Raw genomic sequence first — 14,948 nt, forward strand, 5'->3', positions numbered from 1 at the left:
GACATTATCACGTAATTCCATAACTAAAGCCATCCATTCCGGTGTCGACTCCCTAGGGGGTGACATTACCATCATCGGCAATTGCTCTGCCTCCACACCAACATCGTCCTCATACATGTCGACACACACGTACCGACACACAGCAGCCACACAGGGAATGCTCTAATCGAAGACAGGACCCCCTAGCCCTTTGGGGAGACAGAGGGAGAGTTTGCCAGCACACACCAAAAGCGCTATAAATGTATATAAACAACCCTAGAAGGTGTTGTTTACTATATATGCGCTCTTAATATATAAATATCGCCAATTTATGCCCCCCTTCTCTTTGTTACCCTGTTTCTGTAGTGCAGTGCAGGGGAGAGACCTGGGAGCCTTCCTCACCAGCGGAGCTGAGCAGGAAAATGGCGCTGAGTGCTGAGGAGAATAAGCTCCGCCCCTTTTTCGGCGGGCTTTTCCCCGGTTTTTAAGAAACTGGCCTGGGTTAAAATACATACATATAGCCTTAATGGCTATATGTGATGTATTTATTTTGCCACTAAAGGTAATTATATTGCTGCCCAGGGCGCCCCCAGCAGCGCCCTGCACCCTCCGTGACTGAGTCAGTGAGCCGTGTGACAACAATGGCGCACAGCTGCCGTGCTGTGCGCTACCTTCAAGAAGACTGAGGAGTCTTCTGCCGCCTGCTTTCCGGACCTCCGTTCTGCCGTCTCTTCAGCGTCTGTAAGGGGGATCGGCGGCGCGGCTCCGGGACGAACCCCAGGCTGACCTGTGTTCCGACTCCCTCTGGAGCTAAGTGTCCAGTAGCCTAAGACTCCAATCCATCCTGCACGCAGGTGAGTTGGAAATCTCTCCCCTAAGTCCCTCGATGCAGTGATCCTGTTGCCAGCAGGAATCACTGAGATTGAAACCTAAAAAAAAAACTTTTCTAAACAGCTCTTTAGGAGAGCCACCTAGATTGCACCCTCTCGGACGGGCACAAAAACCTAACTGAGGCTTGGAGGAGGGTCATAGGGGGAGGAGCCAGTACGCACCATGTGACCTAAAAGCTTTTTTTAGATGTGCCCTGTCTCCTGCGGAGCCCGCTATTCCCCATGGTCCTGACGGAGTCCCAGCATCCACTAGGACGTTAGAGAAATATATATATATATATATATATGTATGTATATATCTATTGATAGATATATGAACACGCACACACTAACAAAAAAATGCATTGGCTGTTTGTCACTGTATATATTCATGAAGTAGTGTACCATTACATGCAACTAGCAACTGCCTATGTAAAGTCTTTAATGTTTGTGTTGTTAATAAAGATTAATAAAAAAAAAAAAAAAGACTAAACACAACACTCTGATCAGAACATAATATCCAGTCAGCAGTGGGAGGGGGCGTGGCTTGGTACCACACCGAGGCTTGGCTTGCTAGTCCCGCCCACACATGTGGCTCTGGATTTGAACGTGCTGAGATAGATAGTGTCCAGGACCAGGTGTGGGAGCTGCTATCAAATCGGAGTTCGGGGTTCAGGCATGGCTGATGAGCTTGGAGACGAGTGGTGGGAGGAGTCAGTAGGTGGCGCAGCAGCTGCTCGCAGCAAAGGTAACACTCTGACAGGTGAAATAAAATGTGTGGAGGCTGGCACACTGTTATGGATGTGTATATAGCAGGGGAGCCGCTATACAACAGGAGGCGACTGTGCTGCAAGGGAGGGCATAGGGCTGAAAATGCTATTTACTATAGAGGAGGGCAGGATGTTGCACAGTGTACTATAGTGCTGCACCACTTCTTTGGAATTCCCTACCTCTCCCCCTCAGATTCTCCACCTCTCTACAAAACTTCAAACAGGCTCTCAAGACCCACTTCTTCACCAAACCCAGCCAAATCTCATCCTAACCCTCTGTTCCACGCTCTCTATGTACCCCATCTGTGTCACCCCTGTCTGTCTACCCCTCCGCTTTAGAATGTAAGCTCTCACGAGCAGGGCCCTCTTCCCTCATGTGCTTATCCTTTCTTACTTTAATAATCTTCAACTGCACCAAATCCAGCAGTCTTCTGCCGCCTGATACTTATTCCAGTGTCATCTGCTGATGTAACTATGTTTATTTACCCTGTACTTGTCCTATACTGTCATCAACTGTAAGTTGCTGTTTTCATGTTTGATTATTTGTTTATGTACTCTGTAATTGGGCGCTGCAGAACCCTTGTGGCGCCATATAAAGGATAATAATAATAATAATAATAGGGGATGGTATAGGGCAGGAGGTTCCACTGTACTAGAGGGAGGGCATAGGACATTGGGTATAGTACTACAGGGGAATGGGGATGGTGTAGGGCAGGCAGTGTCAATGTACTACTGATGATAGTACAGTGCTAAACATACCACTGTACTTCGCAGAATGGTATAGGGCAGGAAGTGACACTGTATTATAGTGGAGGTTATAGGACAGGAGGTGTCACTGTACTACATGGAGGGTATAAGACAGGTGGTGCCACTGTACAACAGGTAGGGTATAAGGCAGGAGGTGTCACTATGCTACAGGGGGGTATAAGGCAAGGGGTGCTTTTATATTATAGGGAGGGTATAAGGCAGGATGTGCCACTGTACTACAGGGAGTGTATAAGAGGAGGTGGCACTGTACTACAGAGAAGAAGGTATAAGGCAGGAAGTTCCACTGTACTACAGGGAGTGTATAAGGCAGGAGGTTCCACTGTACTACAGGGAGTGTATAAGAGGAGGTGGCACTGTACTAAAGAGAAGGTATAAGGCAGGAGGTTCCACTGTACTACAGGGAGGGTATAAGGCAGGAGGTACCACTGTACTACAGGAGGTGTCACTGTACTACAGGGATGGTATAAGACAGGTGGTGCCACTGTACAACAGAGAAGGTATAAGGCAGGAGGTGCCACTGTACTACAGGTCGGGTATGAGGCACGAGGTGCCACTGTACTACAGGGTGGGTATAAGGCATGAGTTGCCACTGTACTACAGGGAGGGCATAAGACAAGAGGTGCCACTGTACTTTACAGGGAGGGTATAAATCTGGAGGTCCCACTGTACTACAGGGAGGCTATAAGGCAGGGAGTGCCTCTGTACTACAGGTAGGGTATAAGGCAGGCGGTGTCACTATGCTACAGGGGGGTATAAGGCAAGGGGTGCTTTTATATTATAGGGAGGGTATAAGGCAGGAGGTGGCACTGTACTACAGGGAGTGTATAAGAGGAGATGGTACTGTACTACAGGGAGTGTATAAGAGGAGGTGGCACTGTACTACAGGGAGTGTATAAGAGGAGGTGGCACTGTACTACAGAGAGTGTATAAGAGGAGGTGGCACTGTACTACAGGGAGTGTATAAGAGGAGGTGCCACTGTACTACAGAGAAGGTATAAAGCAGGAGGTGCCACTGTGCTACAGGGAGGGTATAAGACAGGAGGTGCCACTGTACTACAGGGAGGATATAAGGCAGGAGGTGCCACTGTACTACAGGGAGGGTATAAGGTAAGAGGTGCCACTGTACTACAGGGAGGGTAAAAGGCAGGGGTTGTCTCTGTACTACAGGTAGGGTATAAGGCAGGAGGTGCCACTATGCTACAGGGAGATATAAGGCAGGGGGGTGCCTCTATATTATAGGGAGGGTATAAGGCAGAAGGTGCCACTGAACTACAGGGAGGATATAAGGCAGGAGGTGCCACTGTACTACAGGAAGAGTAAAAGGCAGGGGTTGTCTCTGTACTACAGGTAGGGTATAAGGCAGGAGGTGCCACTATGCTACAAGGAGGTATAAGGCAGGGGGTGCCTCTATATTATAGGGAGGGTATAAGGCAGGAGGTGACTCTGTACTACTGGGAGGGTATAAGGCAGGAGGCACCTCTATGCTGCAGGGAGGGTATAAGGCAGGGGGTGCCTCTATGCTGCAGGGAGGGTATAAGCCAGGAGGTTTCACTATGCTACAGTGAGAGTATAAGACAGGAGGTGCCTCTATACTACAGGAAAGTTAATTGTACAGGAGGTGCCATTGTACAGCATGAGTTGGTGTAGGGCAGGTGGTGCCACTCTCCTATGGAAGGGTACAGCGTAGGAAGTCCCATTGTACTACAGAGGAACCCAGGACTAGAGGTGCCACTGAGGAAGATATAGTGAATACTACAAGGGAGAGTGTAGGGTAGGAGATGTCACTGTATTACAGGGGGAGAGTATAGGGCAGTAGGTGCTTTTGTACTACCACGGAGGGTATAGGGGAGGTGGCACTGAACTATAGGGGAGCAAGGCAGGTGGTGCCACTGTACTTCAGGGGCGGGTGCAGGACAGGAGATGTCACTGTATTACAGGGGAGGGTATAGGGCAGAGGGTGCCTCTGTGCGACTGGGAAGTGCATATGGTAGAAGGTGCCACTCTTCTACGGAGTTTATAACGCAGGAGGTGCCACTGTATTACTGGGGAGGGTGTATAGCACAAGGTGCTACAGGGAAGTGAATTGTACAGGAGATGCCTTTGTACTACATGTGTGGGTGTAGGGCAGGAGGTGCAGCTGTACTAGCAGAGGGTGTAGAGTAAGAGGTGAAACTCATACAAAAGGTGTATACAGTAGGTCAGGAGTTGCAACTTTGTTATAGGAGAGGAGATGCCACTGTATTACAGAGGAGGGTATAGGGCAGGAGTTGCCGCTATACTGCAGAGGAGGATATAGGGCAGGAGATACCACTGCATTACAGAGGAGGATATAGGGTGGGTGATGCCACGGTATTACAGAGGAGGATATAGGGCGGGTGATGCCACTGCATTACCTTGGAGAGTATAGGGCAAAAGGTGCCACTGTGCTACAGGTGAGGGTATAGTCCAGGAGGTGTCATTGTTCTAAAGGAGTGGGTGTAGTGCAGAAGGTGCCACTGTATTACAGGTTAGGGTGTAGAGCAGGAGGTGCTACAGTACTACAGGGTCAGTATAGGGATGGGGGTGTTACTGTTCTCCAGAAGAGGGTATGCAGTAGGTCATTAGGTGACACTGTACTACTGGGGAGTATATAGTAAATACTACAGGGGAGGGTGTAGGCAGCAGATTCAACTGTGCAACAGGGGAGAGTTTGGGCAGGTGGTGCCATTGTATTACAGAGGATACGAGGCCCGGAGCTGCTACTGTATTACAGGGGAAGGTACAGGGCAGGAGGTACCATTGTGCTACAGAGGAACCCAGGGCAGGAGGTGCTACTGTACTACAGAGGAGGATACGGTAAATACAAGAATTGTGTATAGGGTATTAGTTGCTTTTGTACTACGAGGAGAGGGAGTAAGGAGGCACTGTACTACAGAAGGGGGAGATGCAGGGCAGGAGGTGCCACTGTATTACAGGCAGTGTATAATGCAGGTGGTGCCACTGTATTATAGGGGAGGTTATAGGGCAGGTGGTGACACTGTACAACAGGGGAAAGTATAAGGCAGGTGATGCCACTGTATTATAGGGTAGGAGGTGCCACTGTACTACAGGGGAGTGTATAAGGAAGGTGGTACCACTGTATTACAAGAGAGGATGTAAGGCAGGAGGTGCCACTGTACTACAGGATAGGGTGTAGCAGAGGAGGTGCCATTGTACTAGCAGAGGGTGTAATGTTAGGACGTTGCAATCACCCCCATTTTGTGTCATCTCTTCTTGGGGTGGACTGTTCCACCCAGGGTAATTCTACGCAGTGCGCCCAAGATGGCTGCCGCACCTGGTACCCTCTGAGGGTGGAATAAACAACCCATGGAAGTTATTAACCAAAATGCCTACACCAATCCTGCATTATGAATACTCTATGCGTTCTAGGTCTTTATTTTTATGTCTGTGTGGCCTGTGTATTGCTGTATTAATCTTCGGTATTATGTTTATTGTTTCTCTTACATCCTAGAGGATACTGTGGTCCACATTAGTACCATGGGGTATAGACGGGTAGACTAGGAGCCATGGGCACTTTAAGAAATTGATAGTGTGTGCTGGCTCCTCCCTCTATGTCCCTCCCACCAGACTCAATTTAGAAAATGTGCCCGGAGGAGTTTTCTGCGTTTATTTTATCTGTTTGTTATTTTCAGGCAGGGCTGGGTGGCACCAGCCTGCCTGCTTCGTGAGACTTAGGGGGGGGGGCCCCAACCTCTTGAAGGGTTAATGGTCCCGTTCCCCACTGACAAGACACTGAGCTCCTGAGGGACCTATTTGAAAGCCCACCACGGCGAGCGTACAGTCGCACAGCACGCCGCCACCCCTAACAGAGCCAGAAGAATGAAGAGTGGTGAGTACTGAGCCGGCGCCCCGGCTAGCGGGGCACCCAGCCATTATGGCAGCATGAGGTTATAGAGACGCACGGCTTCTACACGGGGTGGAATGCGTCTCCGGACACAGTACACGACTGCGTACAATGTACACAGTACCCATACTGGCACAACAGCCTTAAAACCGTTTTCTCCATTTTAAGCACCAGATTCCTCGGCCAGTATAAAAAAGGCGGGAAGACCGCGCGCCATTGAAGGGGCGGGGGTTCACTATGAGAGGATCCAGCAGCTCACCAGCGCCATTTTCCCTCTGCAGTAGACAGACGCTGGCAGGGCAGGGACGCGCAGCTCCTCCAGTGTGACTCCAGATTACCTCAGCGGCACCAAGGGGTCATAGCAAGGGGCTGGCTCCAAACAGCTCTGTCTCTCCCTGAAGGGCTCTTTGTGGGTAAATTGTGCTTAACCTTTTCCTGTATGTGTGTGTGTGTGTGTGCTGTCACATTACATTATGTCAGGCAGAGAGTGCATGTCTTGTACCGCAGAGTGTTCCTCTTCACCGGGGGGCTCACTACTGGGTACTCGGGGTTCACAGGCTAGCGGGGCTGAACCGGAATGGGTTAATTCTCTTAAGGGAATGATCTAATCCAGAGGTTCCCAAACTGTGTGCCGTGGCTCCCTGGGGTTCCTCGGGACACTTGCAGCGGTGCCCTGGGTTGGTGGTCCAGGACCAATTCAAATTATTCATGGTCAATATAATAGGCAAAACCAGTGCTGGTGGCTTCCAGTCATAAAATATGTGGCCAAACAGAAGCAAATCTTGTCCCTCACCACACAACTGACCCTAAGGATGACATATAAACGCGATATACTTAATGTAATATTTCTTTCTAAATTTCTCAATAAGAAATTTTTGTCCATGGGGTGCCGTGAAACAAATTCTGATATTCTAAGGCGCCGTGATTCAAAAAAGTTTGGAAACCACTGATCTAATCTCTTTCTACAAAATTGTCCCGCAATGAGAAAGAGACTCAATACTTAAAGCAAACTGTGGATGAGTTTATGAACAGAGACTCAGTCCCCAAAACAGAGTCTCAGTTACCTCCCATTTGTCCGCAAAAGCGATCTCTGGCCCATATCCTGCAGTCTGACTCTGACAGGTCAGACATGGAGGAGGGAGAGGTGGACTCAGAAGGGGGGATGCCGCTCTGTCACAGGGAATAGAGGCTCTTATAGAGGCTATCAGAGTTGTTCTGCATATTCCCGATAAGGTGTCAGAAGAGAGTGAGGAATCTTATTTTAATGTAAACAAGAAGTTCTCAGTCACATTTCCTGCGTCAAAGGAATTGAATACCCTGTTCGAAGAATTATGGGTTAATCCTGATAAGAAGTTTCAGATCCCTAAAAGGTTGCTCATCTTTTCCTTTTCCTCTGGAGGATAGGAAAAGATGGGAAAATCCACCGATAGTGGACGCATCAGTCTCTAGGCTGTCACGTAAAACTGTATTGCCTGTTCCTGGTGCAGCCTCCCTGAAAGACACGGCTGATCGTAAAATTGAGACTACACTCAAATCATTGTACACAGCTGCTGGGGTGGCCCAAAGACCCACTATTGCATGTGTGTGGATCACTAAGGCCATTGCTAAATGGTCAGGTAACCTAGTTGAGAGGCCTTGTTTGGAGATGAATTAGACAAATGGATCTCCACAGCTACTGCAGGTAAGTCTACGTAACTTCCTTCCGCAGCCCCCTCAACCAAGAAGACTTATTCAGCTTCTTAGTTACAGTCCTTTCGGACGGCCAAGTTCAAGGGCAAATCCAGAGATGCTTCTACGTCCTCCACCGTCGCAAGAGGTAAACCACGCAGACCAGCAACAGCAGGTGCTCAGAAACAGAGATCAGGCTCTGCTTCCTCAAAGACTTCAGCATGACGGTGGACCGCAATGCCTGGAAGGCTGTCAGGTGGGAGCATGCCTACAATTCTTCAGTCAGATCTGGTCAAATTCATGCCCGCATCCCTGGGTCATAAATCTTATTTCCAAGGGCTACAGACTGGAGTTCCAAGAGCTCCCGCCTCACAGATTCTTCAAATCAGGCTTGCCAGTTTCACAAAAAGCAAGTATAACTTTAAAACATGCCATCCAAAAACTGGTATAGACTTGCGTCATTGTTCCTTTTCCACCGCATCAGTTAAACAAGGGGTACTATTCCAACTTGTTTGTAGTGCTGAAACCGGACAGTTCAGTAAGACCGATTTTGAACCTCAAGTCGTTGAACCCGTACTTACGAGTGTTCAAATTCAAGATAGAGTCTCTGAGAGCGGTGATCTCAGGTCTCGAGGAGGGGGGAATTCCTAGTGTCTCTGGATATCAAGGATGCGTACCTTCATATTCCGCTCTGGCTGCCTCGTCAGGCTTATCTACGGTTTGCACTGCAGGACTGTCACTACCAGTTCCAGGCCATGCCATTTGGTCTCTCCACGGCACCGAGGGTGTTCACCAAGGTGATGGCAGAGATGATGTTTCTACTCTGCAAACAGGGAGTGAACATAATTCCGTACCTGGACGATCTCCTGATAAAAGCACCTTCCAGGGAAAGGTTGCTGGACAGCATTGGTCTCTCAACCAAACTTCTCCAGGATCATGGTTGGATTCTGAACCTTCCTAAATCTCACCTAGAGCCAACACGGATGCTTCCATTCCTGGGAATGATGCTGGATACGGAGTCGCAGAAGGTGTTCCTTCCTTTGGAAAAGGCATTAGTGATCCAGTCGCTGGTTTGGGATGTCCTGAAGCCAACTCGGATATTGTGCATCTGTGCATTCGCCTTCTGGGAAAATGGTGGCCTCTTACGAGGCTCTTCAATACGGAAGGTTTCACGCAAGACCCTTCCAGCTCGATCTGTTGGACAAATGATCTGGATCTCATCTTCACATGCACCAGAGGATACGTCTGTTGCCAAAAGCCAGGATATCCCTTCTGTGGTGGCTACAGACTTCTCTACTCATCAAGGATCGGAGGTTTGGAATTCAGGACTGGATTCTGCTAACCACAGACGCAAGCCTCAGGGGTTGGGGAGCAGTCACTCAGGGGGTGCAGTTTCAAGGAATATGGTCAAGTCAGGAAGTCATCCTTCCAGTCAGCATTCTGGAACTCAGGGCTGTATACAACGCCATTCTGCAGGCCTCACATCTTCTTCAAGATCGGGCCATTCAGGTCCAGTCGGACAATGTGACGACAGTAACGTACATAAACAGACAGGACGGAACGAAAAGCAGAGCAGCAATGTCAGAGGTGTCAAGAATTCTCCTCTGGGCAGAGAGAAACGCTGTGGCGTTGTCAGTGGTCTTCTTTCCGGGAGTAGACAACTGGGAAGCACAGATCGACAGGATGGCCTCTCGTCTCAACAAGAAGCTCAAGCGGTATTGTTCCAGGTCGAGAGACCCACAGGCGGTGGCGGTAGATGCCCTGATAGCTCCATGGGTCTATCAGATGGTGTACGTGTTTCCTCCACTTCCTCTGATCCCAAGAATTCTAAAAAGAATAAAAAGGGAATAGGTTCAAGCAATTCTAATTGCTCCGGACTGGCTAAGAAGAGCCTGGTACGCGGACCTTCTGGAGATGCTCCTCGATTTATCCATGGCCTCTACCTCTCCGTGAGGATCTTCTGCAACAGGGCCCGTTCTTCTAACAGGACTTACCGCGGCTACGTTTGACGGCATGGAAGTTGAACGGCCGATTCTAGCCAGGAGAGGGATCCCAACAAGGTTATCCCGACTATGATCCAAGCCAGGAAAGAGGTAACATCTAAGCATTGCCATTGTATTTGGAAGAAATACGTCTCTTGGTGTGAGAGCAGAAAATTTTCTGCGTTGGAATTCCATCTGGGACGTTTCCTGCTTTTTCTACAAGCTGGAGTGGATGTGGGCCTACGTCTGGGCTCCATAAAAGTCCAGATTTCGTCCTTGTCCATTTTCTTTCAGAAACCGTTGGCTTATCTCCCTGAGGTTGACATTCTTGAAAGGTGTTCTACACATCCAACCTCCCTTCGTGCCTCCCACGGCACCTTGGGATCTCGATGAGGTGCTGCATTTCCTCCAATCAGACTGGTTTGAGCAGTTACAGGAGGTGGACGTAAAATATCTTACATGGAAGACCATCACACTGTTGGCCTTGGCTTCAGCAAGACGTGTGTCGGAGCTGGTAGCTTTGTCTCACAAAAGTCCCTATTTGATTTTGCATGAGGACAGAGCTGAACTCAGAACTCGTCAGCAATTTCTTCCTAAGGTGGAGTATGCGTTTCACATCAACCAACCTATTGTGGTTCCGGTTGTCACCGACACCTCTGCTACTTCAAAGTCTTTGGATGTTGTGAGGGCTTTGAAGATGTATGCAAAAAGAACAGCTTGTCACAGAAAGACGGACTCGCTGTTTGTTCTTTATGATCCCAATAAGATTGGGTGTCCTGCTTCTAAGCAGACTATTGCACGATGGATCAAACTTAGTATCCAGCATGCTTATTCCACGGCAAGTTTGCCATGTCCAAAATCTGTACAAGCCCACTCTACTCTGTCAGTTGGTTCTTCCTGGGCGGCTGCCCGGGGTGTCTCCGCTTTACAGCTCTGCTGAGCAGCTACTTGGTCAGCTTCGAACACGTTTGCTAAGTTCTACAAGTTCGATACTTTGACCAAACTGAAGGTCCCCAGAGGCCAATCAGTTCTGCAGGAACCTCAGCACTCTCCCACCCGGTTTGGGAGCTTTGGTACATCCTATGGTACTAATGTGGACCCCAGTATCCTCTAGGACGTAAGAGAAATAGGATTTGATTTACCTACAAGTAAATCCTTTTCTCGTAGTCCGTAGAGGATACTGGGTGCCCGCCCAGTGCTTCGTTCTTCCTGTACTGTTACTTGGTTAAGTAATGTTGGTTCAGCCGTTGTTGTTCCTGTTTCAAGTTTGGTTAGCTTGGCTTTCCTTTTGGTGTGTGTGTGTGTGTGTGTGTGTGTTGGTTCGGAATCTCACCACTATCTTTATCTATCCTTCTCTCAAAGTATGTCCGTCTCCTCGGGCACAGTTTCCTAGACTGAGTCTGCTGGGAGGGGCATAGAGGGAGTAGCCAGCCCACACTATCAATTTCTTAAAGTGCCCATGGCTCTTGGTGGACCCGTCTATACCCCATGGTAATAATGTGGACCCCAGTATCCTCTACGGACTACGAGAAAAGGATTTACCGGTAGGGAATTAAAATCCTGTTTTTGATGTCTGTAAAGCGACTTGAGTCCTGTTTGGAGAAAGAGCGCTATATAAATAAAATTATTATTATTATTAATAACTCTGTTCATGAACCCATTATAATTTTTGGATCACATAACATTATAAATGAGTTCAAGATGGCACCGCTGATGGCTGCCTCGGTGCTGCTCTACCAAGCAGCCTTCGTTTTTACATGTATAATATGTCTTAATATGTCGAGTTTATCGTACAGTTGCTGCAATGTGCAGTATGAACTCGTATGTGTAATGTTTGTAAAGTATGCTACGTTCGTCTCCCTTCGTATGCTATGTATTTCCTCTTCATGTTGCTGCTTGGCGATGCATTGTACCACAAAAAATTCCTAGTGTATGTGAGTACACCTGGTCAATAAAGCTGATTCTGATAAGGTGAGAGGTCAACTGTAGTACAGGGGGTGTATAGAGCAGGAGAGGCAACTGTGCTATAGTGGAGGGTATAGGGAAGGAGGTGCACTGTACTACAGGGGTGCATATAGGGCAAGCGGTGCAACTGTACTGCCGGGTAGGATGTAGGGCAGGAGGTGCCACTGAACTACAGGGCAGCATATGGAGCAGAATGTGGCACTGTACTAGCGGTTATGATGTAGGGCAGGAGCTACTGGGAATGTGGCAGGATCCCAGCATTTGGTTTCCCGACAGATCCTGGAGGTAAGAACCGGGTTTGAGGTTATGCACTAGGGGGAGGGTTAGGGTTCGGCAACGTGAGGAGTGGGTTATGATTAGGGGTAGGGTTGAAATACTTACCGGGTTCCGTCGGGATTCTGTTCATTGGGATCCTGCTAGCCGTGATTTCATACCCACCTCATTAGCTGTATTACAGGGAAGGGCAGATATATCTATCAGTGTGTACCCACCTTAAGTAAATATGCAATATGTAAATATTTGTATATATGTTGCTATGTATTTAGCATGTAGTGTAAAGCCCCGTACACACTGGGCGACTTCAACCCCATACATGACTAGTATAGTGCATTTACTGTACACTGAACGATATCGAATGACTGCGCATGCGTATGCACCGCAATGCGCTGGCGTAAGCCCAAACAGCGACAGAATGGTGCAAAAATTTAGATCACTAGGCGTACGCAAGGTGATTGACAGGAAGCGGACGTAAATGGGTAATAACTGGCCATTTTCTGGGGGTGCCAGGAAAAACGCAGGCGTTCCCAAGTGTTTTTAGTGCGGGTGTGTCATGCCAGCTCCGGCCCCGATCAGCCTGTTTTTTCCGCACTGTAGGGGTAAGTCCTGGGCTACGCACACACTGCACAGACTGGAAAAAGCATTCGATGGTGAGTGAGTTGCGAACAGATTTTCAGATGGCTGCTGTCTGGCGAAGTTTTCGCAAGGCGTACGCAAGCATTCACACACTTTGGTTTTTACTCTTTTGCGCTTGACCCGCTACCGGTATTCCGGCGGTCTGGATCCCGGCGCTGGTATGCTGGGCGCCAGAATCCCGAGCGTCATTCTAGCGTAGTAGACTAGTATAAAACAGATAGAGGTGTGTTAGTACTGAACTCTAGCATTCTTCTAAGCATGTAATTGTGTGTTGTTACCAGCAGATGGCAGTAGTTTGCTCTATTTCACGAAACAGCTTGGTAGAACAAATAGAAGAATATATACAGTAACTCCTACCAAGAAAAATAAAAATCATCACTAAGCTTTGGTCTATGAAAGTTAGACATTGAAAGCCAGTAGCCATTTTATCATATTTCATTAATGAAGGATAATTTGAACACATAGGCGGATATTCAATTAGCCCATTTATTCCCCCTTATTCAATTATACAACCGTTTTTAAGGCCGAAAATGTTTCCATTTTTGTGCTAAAACACATGGGGTCAATTCAATTTGTTGGCCGTTCAATAGCGCCGGGAATTAGCTCCCGGCGCTATTCAATACAGTACCATGTGACACTTAATTATTGGGATTTCCTTTTGCTCCCCTGGGGGTGGGAGCAGAAATCCGACAAAAGTGCTGGCGTGCGTCCGGTGCAAGGCTGATTCTGTTGGGACTCAGCATTGCGCCGGACAGTTAAGTCGGAGAATGCCCGTTCTCCCAACAAATCAATCTGTTAAGTCCAGGAGAATGGGCATTCTCCAACTTAACATGAACAGAATTGAATAGCGACGGGAGCTAATTCCCGGCACTATTCAACTGTTGGCAAATTGAATTGACCCCATAGAATCCGTTATGAATTCACAGGCCTATGTGTTTTTGCAGAAAGCGGGTCTGTGTAGGTGCTGATTATCAGGTTTTTTTTTCCCCGCCTGCCTCAGGGGATTTAATTGGCTACAGTACATTACTGCTGCCAATTGAATATGCCTCATAGGGGCATATTCAATTAGGCGCAGAGTAATTGTCAGAGCAGCCCTATTCAGTTAGCTGTGGGAACCCTGCTCTCTGGAAACCAGGAACAGGATTTTGTATTGCTTCCTCAGGAGCTCCAAGGAATAATCCAGAATAATATACAGATTCTGCATTTTAACATGCGAGAAACACATTGATTCTGCAATATACAGTCTGCAGAGTAACTGGGTTAGCGCGTGTTAACCCCTAATTTACCACTCAGGGAAAAGGTTGACTGTTACATTGCATAATGGGAATGGCATAGGCTTTGACAGTGCTTAGTGGGGAGGGCACGTTTCTATCACAAAGCGTAGTGGGGAAGGGTACAGGCTATTACAATGGGTATAATCATGTTTAAAAGAAAATGTTAATAAACTTATCTTAATATGCTTGCGTTTTGTGTTCAAATACTAATGACCTCCTCAATTCATCCTACACAACACATACCTGGCCTCCTCCTCACAGTGACACCTCACCCTGCTGGGCTGCACAGCTGACACCTCACCCTGCTGGGCTGCACAGCTGACACATGACCCTGCTGGACTGCACAGCTGACACCTGACCCTGCTGGACTGCACAGCTGACACCTGACCCTGCTGGACTGCACAGCTGACACCTGACCCTGCTGGACTGCACAGCTGACACCTGACCCTGCTGGGCTGCACAGCTGACACCTGACCCTGCTGGGCTGCACAGCTGACACCTGACCCTGCTGGGCTGCACAGCTGACACCTGACCCTGCTGGGCTGCACAGCTGACACCTGACCCTGCTGGGCTGCACAGCTGACACCTGACCCTGCTGGGCTGCACAGCTGACACCTGACCCTGCTGGGCTGTCCAGTATCTCCATGGTATATGATTACACTAATGTGATACAGCTTCCACTGGCGGTTGCTACTATTTTTCTTTTTACTTTTATTGACTGAGAATGCTAATACATCTGAATGGATATAATTTTGGGGGGTTATTGCACTTTTTTTTTTCTCTAACGTCCTAAGTGGATGCTGGGAACTCCGTAAGGACCATGGGGGATAGCGGCTCCGCAGGAGATTGGGCACAACTAAAGAAAGCTTTAGGACTAC

The 14,948-nt window shown here is 48.3% G+C and overlaps 1 protein-coding gene across 1 annotated transcript in view; it reads left to right on the forward strand.

Moving 5' to 3' along the window:
- Nucleotides 1–1,406: 1,406 nt before the first annotated feature.
- CMSS1 (cms1 ribosomal small subunit homolog) overlaps nt 1,407–14,948 on the forward strand; it is a 600,650-nt gene continuing 587,108 nt past the window's right edge. Inside the window, exon 1 of the mRNA XM_063956255.1 lies at nt 1,407–1,596. Within this exon, the coding sequence (XP_063812325.1) occupies nt 1,527–1,596 (70 nt within the window). The 5' untranslated portion in view covers nt 1,407–1,526. The remainder of the gene's footprint in view (nt 1,597–14,948) is intronic.

Source organism: Pseudophryne corroboree, chromosome 2, assembly GCF_028390025.1.
Source record: "Pseudophryne corroboree isolate aPseCor3 chromosome 2, aPseCor3.hap2, whole genome shotgun sequence".
In the NCBI taxonomy this organism is placed as follows: domain Eukaryota; kingdom Metazoa; phylum Chordata; class Amphibia; order Anura; family Myobatrachidae; genus Pseudophryne; species Pseudophryne corroboree.